Below are 13,813 nucleotides of genomic sequence, written 5' to 3' on the forward strand. Positions count from 1 at the left end.
GCCTAGTTATCTATTATATCTTATAACTGCAAGCTAACACTTCTATAAAATGTGGTCTGCGGTGCTGTCTGCCGTCTTAGTGGATGTAGGTGGTGACGATCTTTTTTGTACAGTATCTGTGAAAAGAGAAAATGGTTGAGCAAGGCTTGTATTTTGAAGAGAAAATGTCTCCCTGGCTCAGGACGAAATGAAGGAGAAGGCCAAGTTAGAGGAGGAGAAGAAGGACGAGGAGAAGGAAGACCCCAAAGGCATCCCTGAGTTCTGGTTAACGGTTTTCAAAAACGTGGATCTGCTCAGCGACATGCTGCAGGTAGGCCCCGTCCAGACGTCTCCTGGAGAGACAGGGAAAATGGGTCACACACAGTTTTTGCTTACAGCAGTGTGGGGGAGAATAAAAAAAATCAAGATTTGCTTCCACCTGCTGGTCGAAGTTGTGAAGAGCAAGATCCGAAAACAAAAAAAGACATTGATTGTGCCTCTTTGTGTCGTGAGCGATCTAACGCTGTGCTGCCTCTCTTCCCCAGGAACACGATGAACCCATCCTTAAACATTTACAAGATATTAAAGTAAAATTCTCAGATCCAGGACAGCCCATGGTGAGTTCAGCTGACACCATCACACACCTCTTTGTTTAATTTAATTTAATCAATGTACTGTATGTAATCTCCTCTTGTGGTTTCCCCCAGAGCTTCACGTTAGAGTTCCACTTCGAGCCCAACGACTTCTTCACAAACACAGTGTTGACGAAAACCTACAAGATGAGATCAGAGCCCGACGAGAACGACCCCTTCTCCTTCGACGGCCCAGAGATCATGTGCTGCACAGGGTGAGTCCAGGCCAGCTCCTCGTTTTATCAGTCGGTTCTGAAGATCTGAAATGGATCCAGCTATTTCATCTTTCTTACTTTATTCTTTATTTTTTTTGTGACTAAGCATATTGAATTGTTGAAATAGAATTGATTAGATTTGTGTGTGTATGTAGTAGGGGGTGTTTTGTATTGGAGCCTCATTATGAGATATGATATGGATGTATGTTTGTTCGTTTTTTTTTTTTTTTTTTTAATAATTAGTCATAGTTAATAACTCAGTTATTAAGTAATAAGTTACTGAGTCCTTATAATGTAACTAATTACCAAGAAAAGTAACTGTTGAGTTCCCTTTTTTTAATAACTTGCTCAAACATGTCATATTACTAAGACTCACCCCCTAACCTCCCATTTTTTAACAGCTTTTTTAGTAGAGTGACTGAAAAAACGTGTATATAACATACATTCAAATGGGTGTATTTTCTGATGGGACTTGAGTCGAGTAACGGCACATTTTATTGTCAGTAACGGTAACAGTGTTACAACGGGGGGAACGGTAACTTCTTTGATTACTCATTACTAAAAAAAATAGTGCTGTTAGTAACGTCATTTATTTATAACGGCGTTGTTTCCTTCACTACTTGTTATTGAGGTAGAGGGAGAGTAACCACTGTTGTAATACAGTCGTCAATGGGGTTTCAAACTAAATAGATAATAATAAACTTGTGTAGATTCTTCCTGGGAAGAGAATTAAAATCAAACTTTGCCTGGTGTTGTTTAGATTGTCATGCTGTCAGAGTGTTACTGTTTATAATGTCAGCCTCGTCTCCCTCATGCTCTGTTATTTAATAACTGCAGCCAACATGACCTGCACCAAACATTCTCTCTCGCCATTATCTCTCCACCTCTCTCCTCCCTGAATCATTTCTGAGCGACCACAGACGACCTCGCTGCTTTCTCTCCCAAAATAAATCCAGAGATGTCATTTAGATTTGACATTTAAAATGCTGGATACTGACCTGTCTCTCTGCCGCCCCCTCCTCCTCGTGTTTCACCACAGTTGCACGATCGACTGGACAAAGGGCAAGAACGTCACGTTGAAAACGATTAAGAAGAAACAGAAGCACAAGGGCCGCGGCACGGTCAGGACGGTCACCAAGACGGTCCCCAACGACTCCTTCTTCAACTTCTTCACCCCACCAGAGGGTAAGAACCACGTGTTTATTGGAATGAGCAGAAATCTTTCTGCCATTTGAATGTATTTGAATGTATCAGCTGTTACTAACTTCATCCATTGTTCTGTTCACAGTCCCAGAGAACGGAGAGTTGGTAAGTTATTGTACCTTCTCTACTGTGCATTTCATCTTTTTATTAATTAGCACTTGGGATGTCAAGGTAGAGAGATAACTGAACAGAACAGAGGAGGCAGATGAAGCCTGGTCCAGAGCTGCAGACCTTTAGATTTTATATTCCTACTTGAATGGTGATATGTATGTGTGATATCATTTTGTGGATCGCAGCAGGACTAACTGACTGCTACGGCCTCAGTGACTGGGGATCCTTACTAAAATACAAATACCTGAGTATTTCAAATCCCCTTTGCTTTGAGTCTAGAATAGATTTGCAAAATCTTCCTCTGTCATCATGTCATATATTGGATGTAGAATGAGGATAATCATTTTATTTAAGCACAGTACTGCAACATAAGAACATGTGAAAGACTTCCTGGACTATTGTTATTGTGAACTATTGTTGGGATATTGTTACAGAGGAAGCCACAAACTCAAGGTTAAAAACCCGTGGCTGCTCTGTGATGCATCATAGTACAAATACCAACTGTTTATGTTGATATTCGGGAAGCACTTGTTTCCCCGTCTCTTCAATTTGATTTCTGTGATTGAACGATTAGAATCATTCTTGTAAATCTCATCAAACCCTATCAAATTGTAAGATTATTTTTTTTCTTTATTTTGTTGCGTCATTGTTCAGAGAGCGATGCAGAAATGATAAAAACCCTGGCTGGGTTTTACTGACTGAATTGGTTTCAGAGGCTCAGGACAGTTTTGCCCCAGATACAAACTCTTGTGACATTAGAACTTGTCACTTGGAAAGTATTTTTAAAACTGACATTAACAACAACCAGAGGTTCAAATTGACTTAAGTGCAATGTGCAAACCAACATGTAGAGATGGTGTGACTGACTTTAAGAGCAATGACTGTTACAAAAGCCCCACCTGATCGTTGTTGGAAACGCACCAGCTGCCATTGGATTTACACGTTCAGGGCTGGTTGCCTTGTAATAAGATTTGAAGCCGTGTAGTTTTTAAGGGAGAAAGAATAAATGAATGAAATCTCTCTCTCTCTCTCTCTCTCTCTCTTCAGGATGAGGACTCGGAGGCAGTTCTGGCTGCTGACTTTGAAATCGGCCACTTCATCCGTGAGCGTATCGTACCTCGGGCTGTGCTCTACTTCACAGGAGAGGCTATTGAGGATGATGATGACGACGTGAGTATCAGTGACTGAGGTTTAGGCTGTCTAACTAAACTGGATCATACTGGACTGGGCTCCTCTCTGGTTTTCATTTTGGGGAAACACTTGAAGTCCAGTTGGTGTGTTTTGTAGCTAATGCCCACGTCTCCCTGTGTTTTACAGTACGATGAAGAGGGAGAGGAAGCCGACGATGAGGTAAGATTATTTATGGCTCTCTGAGGTCCAGCCTTTTTACAAATTAACATCTGAGTACAAGAGATGTCTGGTTTCAGTGGTGTGCTCTGCAACCATGAGCCCAACCCATGTCTATTATCAGGAGGAATTGTGTGCAAGCATGTAACTGTCTGTATCCTGGATTATACTGGCTGGTTGGTAATGGGTTATATTTTGATGCGTTTTTATCTTTTTATACTACAATATCAGCCCCACATTTAGCTCTAATCTCCAAATAGAGGATCTACTCCCACCTGGTGTTGCCTATTATACTTTTATCCACATTGAGAGTGAATGACAGATGCTTGCATCAGTCTGTGGGCTGCACTGTCGGTGCAACAGTAGATCTGTCATTGCAGCAACAGTAACACAATCACTTCCGCTTAGAAATTACGCTGACAAAATAAACGTTTTAGTTTTTTTTCTTACAGTAGTGCTAAGTGTAAGCTTTTATTTGAGGATGTTCCAACAGGAATATCCAAAGGTGATGATGCATGCTTGACAAACCTCTGAAGTAGCAGATAGATAGACGATAAAATGATCTTCAAAAGGCATAAAGTTACAGATGACACATTCCCTTTACATTTTAAACAATGTTTTTTTTTCTCATCTTTTACATTTTCAAAATGACAGAAAAGGAACATCAGTATGTGAATAGTAAATATCTTGTCTGATTCCTTGGTCAAAGTTATCTGAGGTTTCCCATTCTTTTGCAGGCTGCTGCTTTGTTTCCCTTTTTCACTCTACAACTGTAGAAAACTAAAATAATCCACTGATATTGCTTAAAATATTGCAAGCATTGCATTGCATGTAACTGTATATATTGTAAGAGCAGGCTCAGTTCTAACTATGGTCACGCAGGACACAGCTAAGACTGGTGTAAGAGTTCAGAAAACCAGGAGCATCATCTGGGAGGAAAATATTCTGGGCCGTGTCCAGAGTTCTAATGAAAAGACGTTGATGTGTAACAGTTTATGGTTGTATGGAGGGAACTCAGTAGACTGAAGTTGCTGTGTGCTTTGTGTTCAGGAGGGCGAGGAGGAGGCTGATGAGGAGAACGACCCCGACTATGATCCCAAGGTGAGCTCACCCTTCTTTACACACACACACACACACACACACACACCCTCCCTTTAAAGATCTGTGGTGTCCTGAGAAAGACCTTACTCAGCTGTTCTCAACTCTGTTGGCTCAGGATGCTCTTTCCCCCTCCGGCTCAGACCTGAAGCCTCCAAAACCTGCAGCCATCTCTCTGAACTGTCGACAGTTCATGAGCGGATTTTTTTTTTAATACAGTCAGAAACGTGAACACGTCCATCGTGCAGCGCCCCCCCCCCCCCCCCCCCCCCCCCCCCCCCCCCCCCCGGGTGTCCTGAGCCTGAAGGTTGACAACAGCTGTGCTACATGACTTGTCTGATCTCAACATACAGAATACATACTGTCAAATGCATCTCATTTTACACCAGCTTTTGGTTTGCTTCAGCTTTTATTTTGTCGTTGTGATCTTAATTTGGCTCCCAGACTGAGATGGATGAGAACACTGCTCCTCCCTTCACCGTCGTCTTAACAGATCTTGAACTTTTATTTGTCACCAGTCAGTAAAGTCTGACTGTTGCATGCTGTTACTAAATCCTCAACATTAACCTTGAACAGCACTATGAGGACACATCAATAGATTGATATTTAGAGTCTTGCCTCGCTTGTGTAGGAAACTATTCCACAAGTGTTGTGTAGTAGGTTTGAATGAAAGGAGCGCCAACCTGCAGAGGCTTACTGTAAGTCCACTGAGACAAATCCCAGATCCTCTCCTGTCGGCTGTTTATTCACTGATCCTCTGCATCACTGCTCTCCTGATGGAGGTAATTTAGCTGTAGATCTATGAATAAGCCGAGTGTACAGAACAAAAGCAGTGCAATATCCAAAGTAATGCCACACAAATGAAAATCTCTTGATACTCCAGGTGTCAAAAGTCTGTAGGTTGCAGTTTTTGTACATTTTATATTTGACGTTTTAGACATCATGACTCGTGTTTTAGACATAATGACTCATTAGGGCCTTTGTAAGTGATAGTGCACCCTCCCAGTCTGTAGTAGATTCAGATCGCGGGGGGCCTGCGGGTGCCTGTGGGTGCCCCGGTCCACAGCTGTGCATTGCTCAGCCCCTTTGCCAGTGGCCCTGGCTGCTGCTTCAATACAGAGGATGCCAATCTGAATCTACTGCAGGTAAAAACAGCAGGTGTATCCAAAATCATTTGCTCATTCACTACTCCCCACTCACCAGCCAGGTAACCCCATGTGGAGCACTTTCTAATGCACTATGGGATGTCATGAGTCCACTGTACAGGGCGTTTTGAAGGGAGCCACTAACTAAAGTGCTGCAGACAACCGCATGTCAGATAACCTGAACTATCCCTTTAAGTGTCTCTTAATTTGGTCTGTTGAGTGGCTTTTCCAGCCTGGAGCTTGTAAGTTTGACACTACGTGATATGAACCAGCATGATCTCTGCTTCTTCTTTGCTAGACCAAAAAAAAATGTCTTTGACATTCTGTATTCTGCTAGTTTTTGCTTTTTTTTTTTTTCTCCTATTCATTAATGTTTCTTCATCTCCGGTCACTTTGGCATCTATGTCAGCTACTCTTTAAATTTTTCCTCACTAGGTTTAAGTGGTGACAGTAGAAATAACCCTATCCTGGTAGGTAAAGCTTATGAATTGTCAGCTTACTACCATCACACCCCCCACCTCTCACCCCTCCCCCACCCCTGTCCGTCTTGGTTTTTAAGTTTCCTTTTTCCTCCTGTTCTTCTAATTGTCCGCCCGGCTCTCTGCACCCCCCGCCCCACACATGAGCACCCTCTCCTCCTTTGCCGCCGTGCTGCACCCTCCCGATTTACTAACCCACTGGTTTGTTGTTGGTTTTTGAACTTTAACCCATAGTGAGCTCTGCATTTGCACCTGTATCATTTCTGTATGTTGAAGATAGTCCAGTCCTCCTTTTTTTTCTTTTTCTCCATGTTGAACTCGTCTCGTCCACAAATTCAAGCTGGTTTTGAGTTTTTGTCAGGATGAGGAGTTGTCTGCTATGACGTCTGTGCTTTATTTGTGGATGTTTGTTTTGATATGCATCAAAACATCATTTGTCCATGTGTCCATAGTTTTATCCTCCTTTTTCTTATTTGCATTAGCTGACTTACTTGTTCTCTATAGATTTGTCGGTAAAGCTGGGATAATACCCTTGGATGTTTCTGTTTGAAACGAGGCCTAACCCACAGTTGGCAGATTTCATGAATATAAGAAATGCCAACAAAGTGTAGGACTTGTGAGGGTGGCGTCGTCGTCGGCAGTAACGGCCCGTTTTCATTAGCAGCATGACTGCTCGCAGCAGATAAAAAGAGGAAGGCTACATAGAATTAAACTTTTCAAAGATTAAGCCTGCAGTCGTAGCAGAGATGTTAAAACTTTTTCAGGAGTTCAGCAAGGCCAAGTGTATCACACGGTGGCAGATATGACCTTGCATCATGCAGTCGGTGTGGCATCAGGCCACGGAGAGCAGCCTGAACAGCTGCAGTGTGCCATCACCTCCAGAGGTGTCTAATGTCAGCTGGAAGGCTGCCCTGCTTCACGTGGGACGGCTCTGGTGCTCTTTTAATATAGTGTTGACATTGTTCATGAGAGATAATTAATTGGAGCGAAGATCTGAGGTTATATTATAATTATAATGTGTAATGTTTACATGTATAATCTTAATCCAACATCACCAGAAGTGAGCCCCTGACAGAGACCAGTGTTACAAACTCGTCTCACTTAGACTCTTCAATGGGCTCCATAACGTCAGCTGGTGCTTTTATTTACTTTATCTCAGTTTAAGTTCATTACAGATGGAATTTACTGTGAGATTGGATTTTATTGAGAATATTCTTAAATACTAAAGGTGTAGTTGCTTCTTGTGAAACCCTAAACCAACCGTTTGATGCCTTCGTACGAAAAATACGACAGGAAAGTGGGGAGACAAAACCAGATGCAAACTTTCTCAGCCGCAAAGATGTCGTGACAATCATGGAATTTTAGTTGACTATTAATTGCGATTATCGATTTAATTGCTTTTCTGATCATTTCCTGCCACTATTATAATAAAAGTCTAAACATAGTTAATGATATACATACACGTTATGAAGAAGAGGAGAGACATTCATTGGCTTTGGAAACTAAATCCATGATGCTAATGTCAATGGATGCTCATTGAAATGCAGTCGTCGAATATTAGAAATGAAGCTCCTCCAGATAAACAGTTTGGTGCTCCACTCATGTGTCATTACACCTTAGAAGAAGAAGAAGAAGAGGAGGGGCGCAACATGATGTCAAACCTCGAACAGTGGGAAAACAAGGAGGCAATAGTGATGAAATCTTACTGTTAGTTTCATCCAGCTGTTTTTATACAGATGAATGAAAACCATACTAACCTTTATGTAAAATGACTGCAGTCAGACGATTATGTCATAATTGTGACAAGTCTAGGTCGAGCACAATCCTACTGAACACCATAGTCCCACCAGCCTGTATGCTGTGTTTTAACTATTCAGCCCCAGATCTTCAGATGTCTTCAGAGCGTCCTGCTGGTGTATTGTCCTCAGTGTCTGAACACCAACATGTTGCCTGGGGTTTGGATCCAGCTCTACATCCCAGTCCTTCTTTTTCATGACTTGGTATTTTAGAAGCACCCACAGTCTGAGCCCCTAGAAGCCTCGTCTTTAAGAGACATACCACATAGCCGATTGCTTTGTCGCGGGGGGGGGGCTGGTTTTATACCAGACCCCTCCTTCACATTTCCTATCTGTCTACTGCTGCTGTCAGAAGAAGATAAAAAAAATCAACCCCAGTCCAACTGTTAACTTTTGGGGAGATTGCCCTTGTAGATGGCAAATGTTAGTAAGGGACAGATGGAAGCAAACCCAGGGATGAGGCTTTCATGTATGCCCCCCCTCTCATGGCCTTGACCCAATCAGGACACCCTGCAGTCCTGCTGAGTCTTTGTACCCCGAAGCGTCTCCACCAGGTCCTAGATCAGTTTAGAGGATGTCGACCTAAAACACTGAGTGTGCTGCTAAGACGAACCATAGTGACCCTGTCCTGTGTGAACCTTCTAGTCATCATGTTCATATGTGGTTTGTCCTTTTTTTTTTTTTTTCCGTGTGTGTGTGTGTTTACAACAGTCGTGAAACTTTGCCAACTGTACTTAGAGTTTTAGAAAGTGTTGAAGTGGTTTGACTGTGTGTAGATCAGATTTTGGTTTGTGTGCCTGTGTTGTTTTTTTATTTTTATTTTTGAGCGACAGCGGTCTAACCCCACCCTCCTCCCCATCTCTGTGATTTCTTTCAGAAGGATGCAGCCCCCCCAGCTGAGTGCAAGCAGCAGTGAAGCCTGGCCCGGCTGCCTTGAGGATCAACTGCACTGTAACGGCTTCTCAAATTTAAAAAACGGAAAAAAGAAAAAAAAATGATTAAAAAAAAAAAAATAGTTACTTACCGCCTTATAATGTTTTGTATTTTTCTTGGTAGAGAATTTGAAGAAAAAAGGTTTCAAGATTTTTGTTACAAAAACTCATGGTAATATACTGGGAGCCGAGAGGCTCAATATACATAGTATTTTACTAGACCTGTTTTTTCCTTCTCTTCCTCCTTCTCTGTAAAATAGATAGAATACAGGAAAAAAAATCTCCCTCAAAAAGCATGAACTTGTTTCTTCACTGCTTAAACTAGTTTGGGTTCTTGTGAAGTCTTTTGTTGTATTTGCTCTTAGACAACAGCTGTGGTTTAGACTGCATCACGGTGGCGTCGGTTTATGAATCACCCACCCCCACCCCCCTTCCTCCTCTTTCTCCTACCAAAGTTTCAGGTTGGTAAGTTCTGCTTGTCCCAGGTGAATCCTTTTTTTTTTTTTTTAATCTTAGTGGGGCCTTTAGCACTTGTAAAAAAAAAAAAAGCACTGTAGCATTTCCAGCTCCAGAGACGGAGGACATGTGGGGGTTGACCGGCGGTTGTCCGAGCGTCCATTCCAGTTTATCCAATCTTGCTGAGCATGAGATCTGGAGTCGGTGTTTCTGGCCACTTCCTGTGCCATTTGTGCTCAACTACTTTCCACTCTTGATACATTCCAGTAAGCAGACTGGCTGGCACCATCGGTGTGTAACCTCTCTCTCTCAAAAAAAAAAAAAAGAGTCCACCTCTCCCCAACTGGACGGACTCTTTTCTCGATTGAACAAAAACTTTGGCGTTTGGCTATGGGTCGCTCCCAGGGCTCGGTGCGGCCTGGTCGAGTCTCTTGAACATTCCAGAGAAATTCCTTTTTAGAAGACCACGAGAGAGTTGGGACACGATGGCCAGTTTGGACCTCCGTAGCCCTAGTAACGCAGTGCTTCAGGCTCCTCGTAGGCTCGCAAAGTGGCATACATGTCATTTCTATAGCACTTTGTACTAGTGTGTGGTGTACCAGTGGCGTCTGTCATCGGTTATCTGAGTATTCCCTGTTAAAGCGGCACTTTGACGCCCCCTCCCCTCTGCCGTAAGCGGCCCAGGGACGGCGCTGTCATCCCAGCTTCGTGAAGGGTTCAACTTGTGCCATCTGGTGTTTTTTAAAGTGCGTTACCTTTCCAGAGGGAGGGAGACGCTTCAGAGAGGAAAAGGGTTGGGCAGATGTAGCAGAGGGGTTGACGAGGAAAGGCCAAACCAGGTTTTAAAGTGTATCGACGTGTCAGGTTCACCAACCCCCACCCCTTTTTTTTTTTTTTGTTTCTCCTCCCCCTCTTCAGTTCATGACATTTACCTCTTGTGTCGCCAATTTGTGACTGGTCAGGTGACTCTGGTGGACCTCGGCTCTCTTGAGGTCTCTGCTCACTTTTATCACTGTGAAAAGAAAGAGGGGAAGCGTGATAAGGCCATCGTGTGGCCAATGACCCACTGCCCCCCCACACCCCCCACCCACACACACCCACCCACACCTAAAACCCTCCTTCCTATGTTACCCAGAAGGCCACAGAGAAGCATGTCAGAGCAATATTTAAAGCCAGGAGGGGGACCGAGACGAAAACGTAGCCTGCCTCCTTCCCAGTCCATTCTTAATGCCTTTTTTTAGTTGTGGAAACAGCCAAGTGTTGGTTGTGTTGGGCAGCAACGTGTCCGCTGTGGAGAGCCAGGGTACTTCTCATTCTGCAGGGAGTATTCGAATCATGTTCTTGGAAAAGGACATGACAGGGTTCTGTAGGGTCCTTCTGAGCAGCTGTTGTCAAGGCAAAATGCTATGCTACAAAAATACTAATGTACTCAATAACTGTACGTGTATGTTCATGAATAAATTGGTTAAACATGTCTGAGATGGTCGAGCTGTTTTTGTTTCTTTGTGCACTTTTGGACTGACACATCTATTCATCTGAAATATGTCCAATAATTGACCACGAGCACACAGCTGTTCTGTAGAAATAGTATTTTTCTCTTGGAAGTGTTATGTCAGCAGAGGGCGCCATTGTTGTGTTGACTAATACTTCATGTTGAACGTGTTTTACAGTGGAAATTATACAAAAAAAACATACCAAATGGTACTGAAAGGTAAGAGGGCTTTTAGATATGCTAATGTGGAGGTGACAGTTATGTTGATGAAAATTAAAATTTCACAGACCTGCATTGCAAATGGTTATTAAGACCACAACACCCACAGTGTAAGTGTGAATGAGGCTGCTCCTGTTCAGACTCTACATCAGAATAGTGTCAATAATTTAATAGGTTATTGTGATAACATTTCCATATTTCCCTCCAGATACCTTTTATCCCAAAGGAACATTTTTTCTCAGTTCGTCACACATATGCACAATGTACACCACCAGGAAAAAAACATTATCACACACTGGAAAGTGCAAAGTAAGTTATATATATATAAGGAAAAAAAGCTCAAAATATAGTTGTAGTGAAAGGACTTCACAGAGCAGCAGCCTATATTTAACAGGATTATGAACTCTATTATGTGTCCATTGTAATATAATTGTCCCTGAAGCTGATTCAGATTAATCCATAAGAATACACATTTTTAATATCACATTCTGCTGCCTAGCAGCCTGAGTTTTACATTGATGTGTGAGAAGTGAATATAAAGGAAGTCATGTGCAGTTCCCTATTACACATCCAGTGTCACCCACAGGTTTCCATACATTATGCATATGATTTATAGTCTGATAGGCTAATGTATCCAGATGAGTATAGTTTAAAGACTTAAAGGACTTAATGGTATGAGTCTGGTTTAAATACACCAAAAAGTCAAAGATTCAAAGTGGCTGGATTGATTTTTGACTGAACTGATTCTGAGTCAGTTGTCTCTCTGCTTTCCCGGTCTCTGGAGCTGGCGCCACTCAGGGGGGCGGTGCACCTCCTCAGACCCCTCCCGCCTGCCCCCTCCTCCCCCCCAACACCCCCCCTCACACACACTGTGACCAGCAGGCAGAGTCACAGACAGTCAGGCAGCCAGCCTCCTCACTACAACCGACACCTCAGCAGCACCGCAGTCACGGCAGCAGCGGCAGCAGCAGCAGCAGCAGCAGCATCTGATGCCTCCGCCTGCTCCGGGATAGACCGCCGTCCCTCTGTCCGTCCGCGCAGTCGAGCCGAGCCGTGGTGGTGGGGAGGTGGAAGCCTGAAGCGTCCGGGGGGGAGAGGAAGAAGGAGAAGATGCTGGAAAACGGCAGGAAGGTGTTGAAGGAGGGTCTGCTGGAGAAGCGGAGCGACGGGCTGCTGCAGCTCTGGAAGAAGAAGCACTGCGTCCTGACCGAGGACGGCGTGCTGCTGCTGCCGCCCAAGCAGCACGACCACCCGCAGCACCACCAGCCGCACCACGGCTCCTCCGGTGGGGGGGACACGGGCAAAGTCAAGGAGCTGCACTTCGCCAACATGAAGACCGTGGACTGCGTGGAGCGGAAGGGCAAGTACGTGTACTTCACGGTGGTCATGACGGAGGGGAAGGAGATCGACTTCAGGTGCCCCCAGGACGAGGGCTGGAACGCGGAGATCACCTTGCAGATGGTCCAGTACAAGAACCGGCAGGCGATCCTGGCCGTCAAGTCCACCCGGCAGAAGCAGCAGCTGCTGGTGGTGCAGATGCCCGGACAGAAGACGCTCCGCAGCTCGCCGAACGTTGCGTGACCTGCGGCGAGTCCCGCCGGACATTGGTGCGCCATTTAGCGGTAAGACGGCTTCAGAGAGCGGCTAACACTTGGTTGATGGGGGGGCTCCCCTGGGGGATCCCTTTTTTTTTTTTTGCACATTTCTCGGTTGTGTTTTATTCCCTGGATATCGATACCATGAGCGAGGACGTCTCTGTGCAGCACAGGTCCTCACAGATCAATCCATGAGAATATTGTTCCAGGAGGAAACACACTCACTCTAATGTGGATTTATTTTATTTTTTTTGCCATAAAGAAAAGTTTGTGAGATCCAGCTTTAGGCCTGTCCAAACACCTCCAGGAAACATGGGTGTTCATTAACAGGCAGGTCCGATGTTTGATCCAAATCACAGCTGTGGCTTTACGCGCGGCGATAAATAGATCTACATTACGCACGTCCACTAATTATTTAGTCCATGGCAGAGCTGGAACAAGCTCTGTGTTACTAGACCCGATTTAAAATCTGACCCACACAGGAAACGACGCAGAATATGTTTTAGTGTTGAAGTCCAGTGTTGGAGTAGCTCTGATGTGTGTCACCGACTCCAAATTAAGCGTAAAGACGCACAAATTGCGCGTTAACATGAAACGCGGTCAGGAGAACCCCCCCGGTGTCGCTCAGTGTGTGCAACACAAACACACACACAGAGACCGGCGTCCTAATGTACTCACACACTCTCTAATCTGCACTGGAGCGCAGTCTCCGCTCTGAGTGTCACAGCAGAGCAGAGTGTGTGCAGCCACACACACACACACACACACACACACACACACACACACACACACACACACACACACACACACACACACACACACACACAGAGCTCCAGCAGCTCCTCTCACCTCCTCCTCCAGGCTCAGGTTGTGTGAAGTGAAATGAGCTGCAGCAGCGTGTGGTGGTTGGACAGCAGATTTCCATACACGTGGTTCCCTGTTGTCACAAAGTCACACAGGAAAGCACTGTGTATCAAGTGTGTGTTTATGTGTGTGTGTGCAAATAGGATTTCACTGTTGTTATTTCATCATAGTGATTCATTATAGACATAAATCTCGGAGCACTGGCCCTGAACGCTCCCCTGATGTGAAGTGCAGCAGCTCCTCACATCCT

The 13,813-nt window shown here is 44.3% G+C and overlaps 2 protein-coding genes across 10 annotated transcripts in view; both read left to right on the top strand.

Moving 5' to 3' along the window:
- The window catches only part of nap1l1 (nucleosome assembly protein 1-like 1), a 31,079-nt gene extending 20,212 nt beyond the window's left edge, over nucleotides 1-10,867 (top strand). For 6 of the 9 annotated variants that reach the window (XM_083999941.1, XM_083999947.1, XM_083999945.1 and 3 more), the window contains exons 7-15: nucleotides 182-310; nucleotides 525-596; nucleotides 687-826; nucleotides 1,866-2,011; nucleotides 2,115-2,134; nucleotides 3,188-3,310; nucleotides 3,458-3,490; nucleotides 4,538-4,588; nucleotides 8,883-10,867. In XM_083999941.1, coding sequence (XP_083856067.1) covers nucleotides 182-310; nucleotides 525-596; nucleotides 687-826; nucleotides 1,866-2,011; nucleotides 2,115-2,134; nucleotides 3,188-3,310; nucleotides 3,458-3,490; nucleotides 4,538-4,588; nucleotides 8,883-8,921 — 753 coding nt within the window. In that variant the 3' untranslated portion in view covers nucleotides 8,922-10,867. Of the gene's footprint in view, nucleotides 1-175; nucleotides 311-524; nucleotides 597-686; nucleotides 827-1,865; nucleotides 2,012-2,114; nucleotides 2,135-3,187; nucleotides 3,311-3,457; nucleotides 3,491-4,537; nucleotides 4,589-8,882 lie in introns of all 9 variants that reach the window. The other 3 variants (XM_083999943.1, XM_083999949.1, XM_083999944.1) reach the window with 2 other exon arrangements.
- Nucleotides 10,868-12,214: 1,347 nt separating this feature from the next.
- On the top strand, nucleotides 12,215-12,685 carry phlda1 (pleckstrin homology-like domain, family A, member 1; the record flags this gene model as incomplete). Its single annotated transcript, XM_083999442.1, has 1 exon — nucleotides 12,215-12,685. The coding sequence occupies one exon, from the start codon at nucleotides 12,215-12,217 to the stop codon at nucleotides 12,683-12,685; it is 471 nt and encodes a 156-aa protein (XP_083855568.1).
- Between the last annotated feature and the right edge of the window lie 1,128 nt (nucleotides 12,686-13,813).

This window comes from Trachurus trachurus, assembly GCF_905171665.1.
Source record: "Trachurus trachurus genome assembly, chromosome: 23".
Taxonomy (NCBI): Eukaryota; Metazoa; Chordata; class Actinopteri; order Carangiformes; family Carangidae; genus Trachurus; species Trachurus trachurus.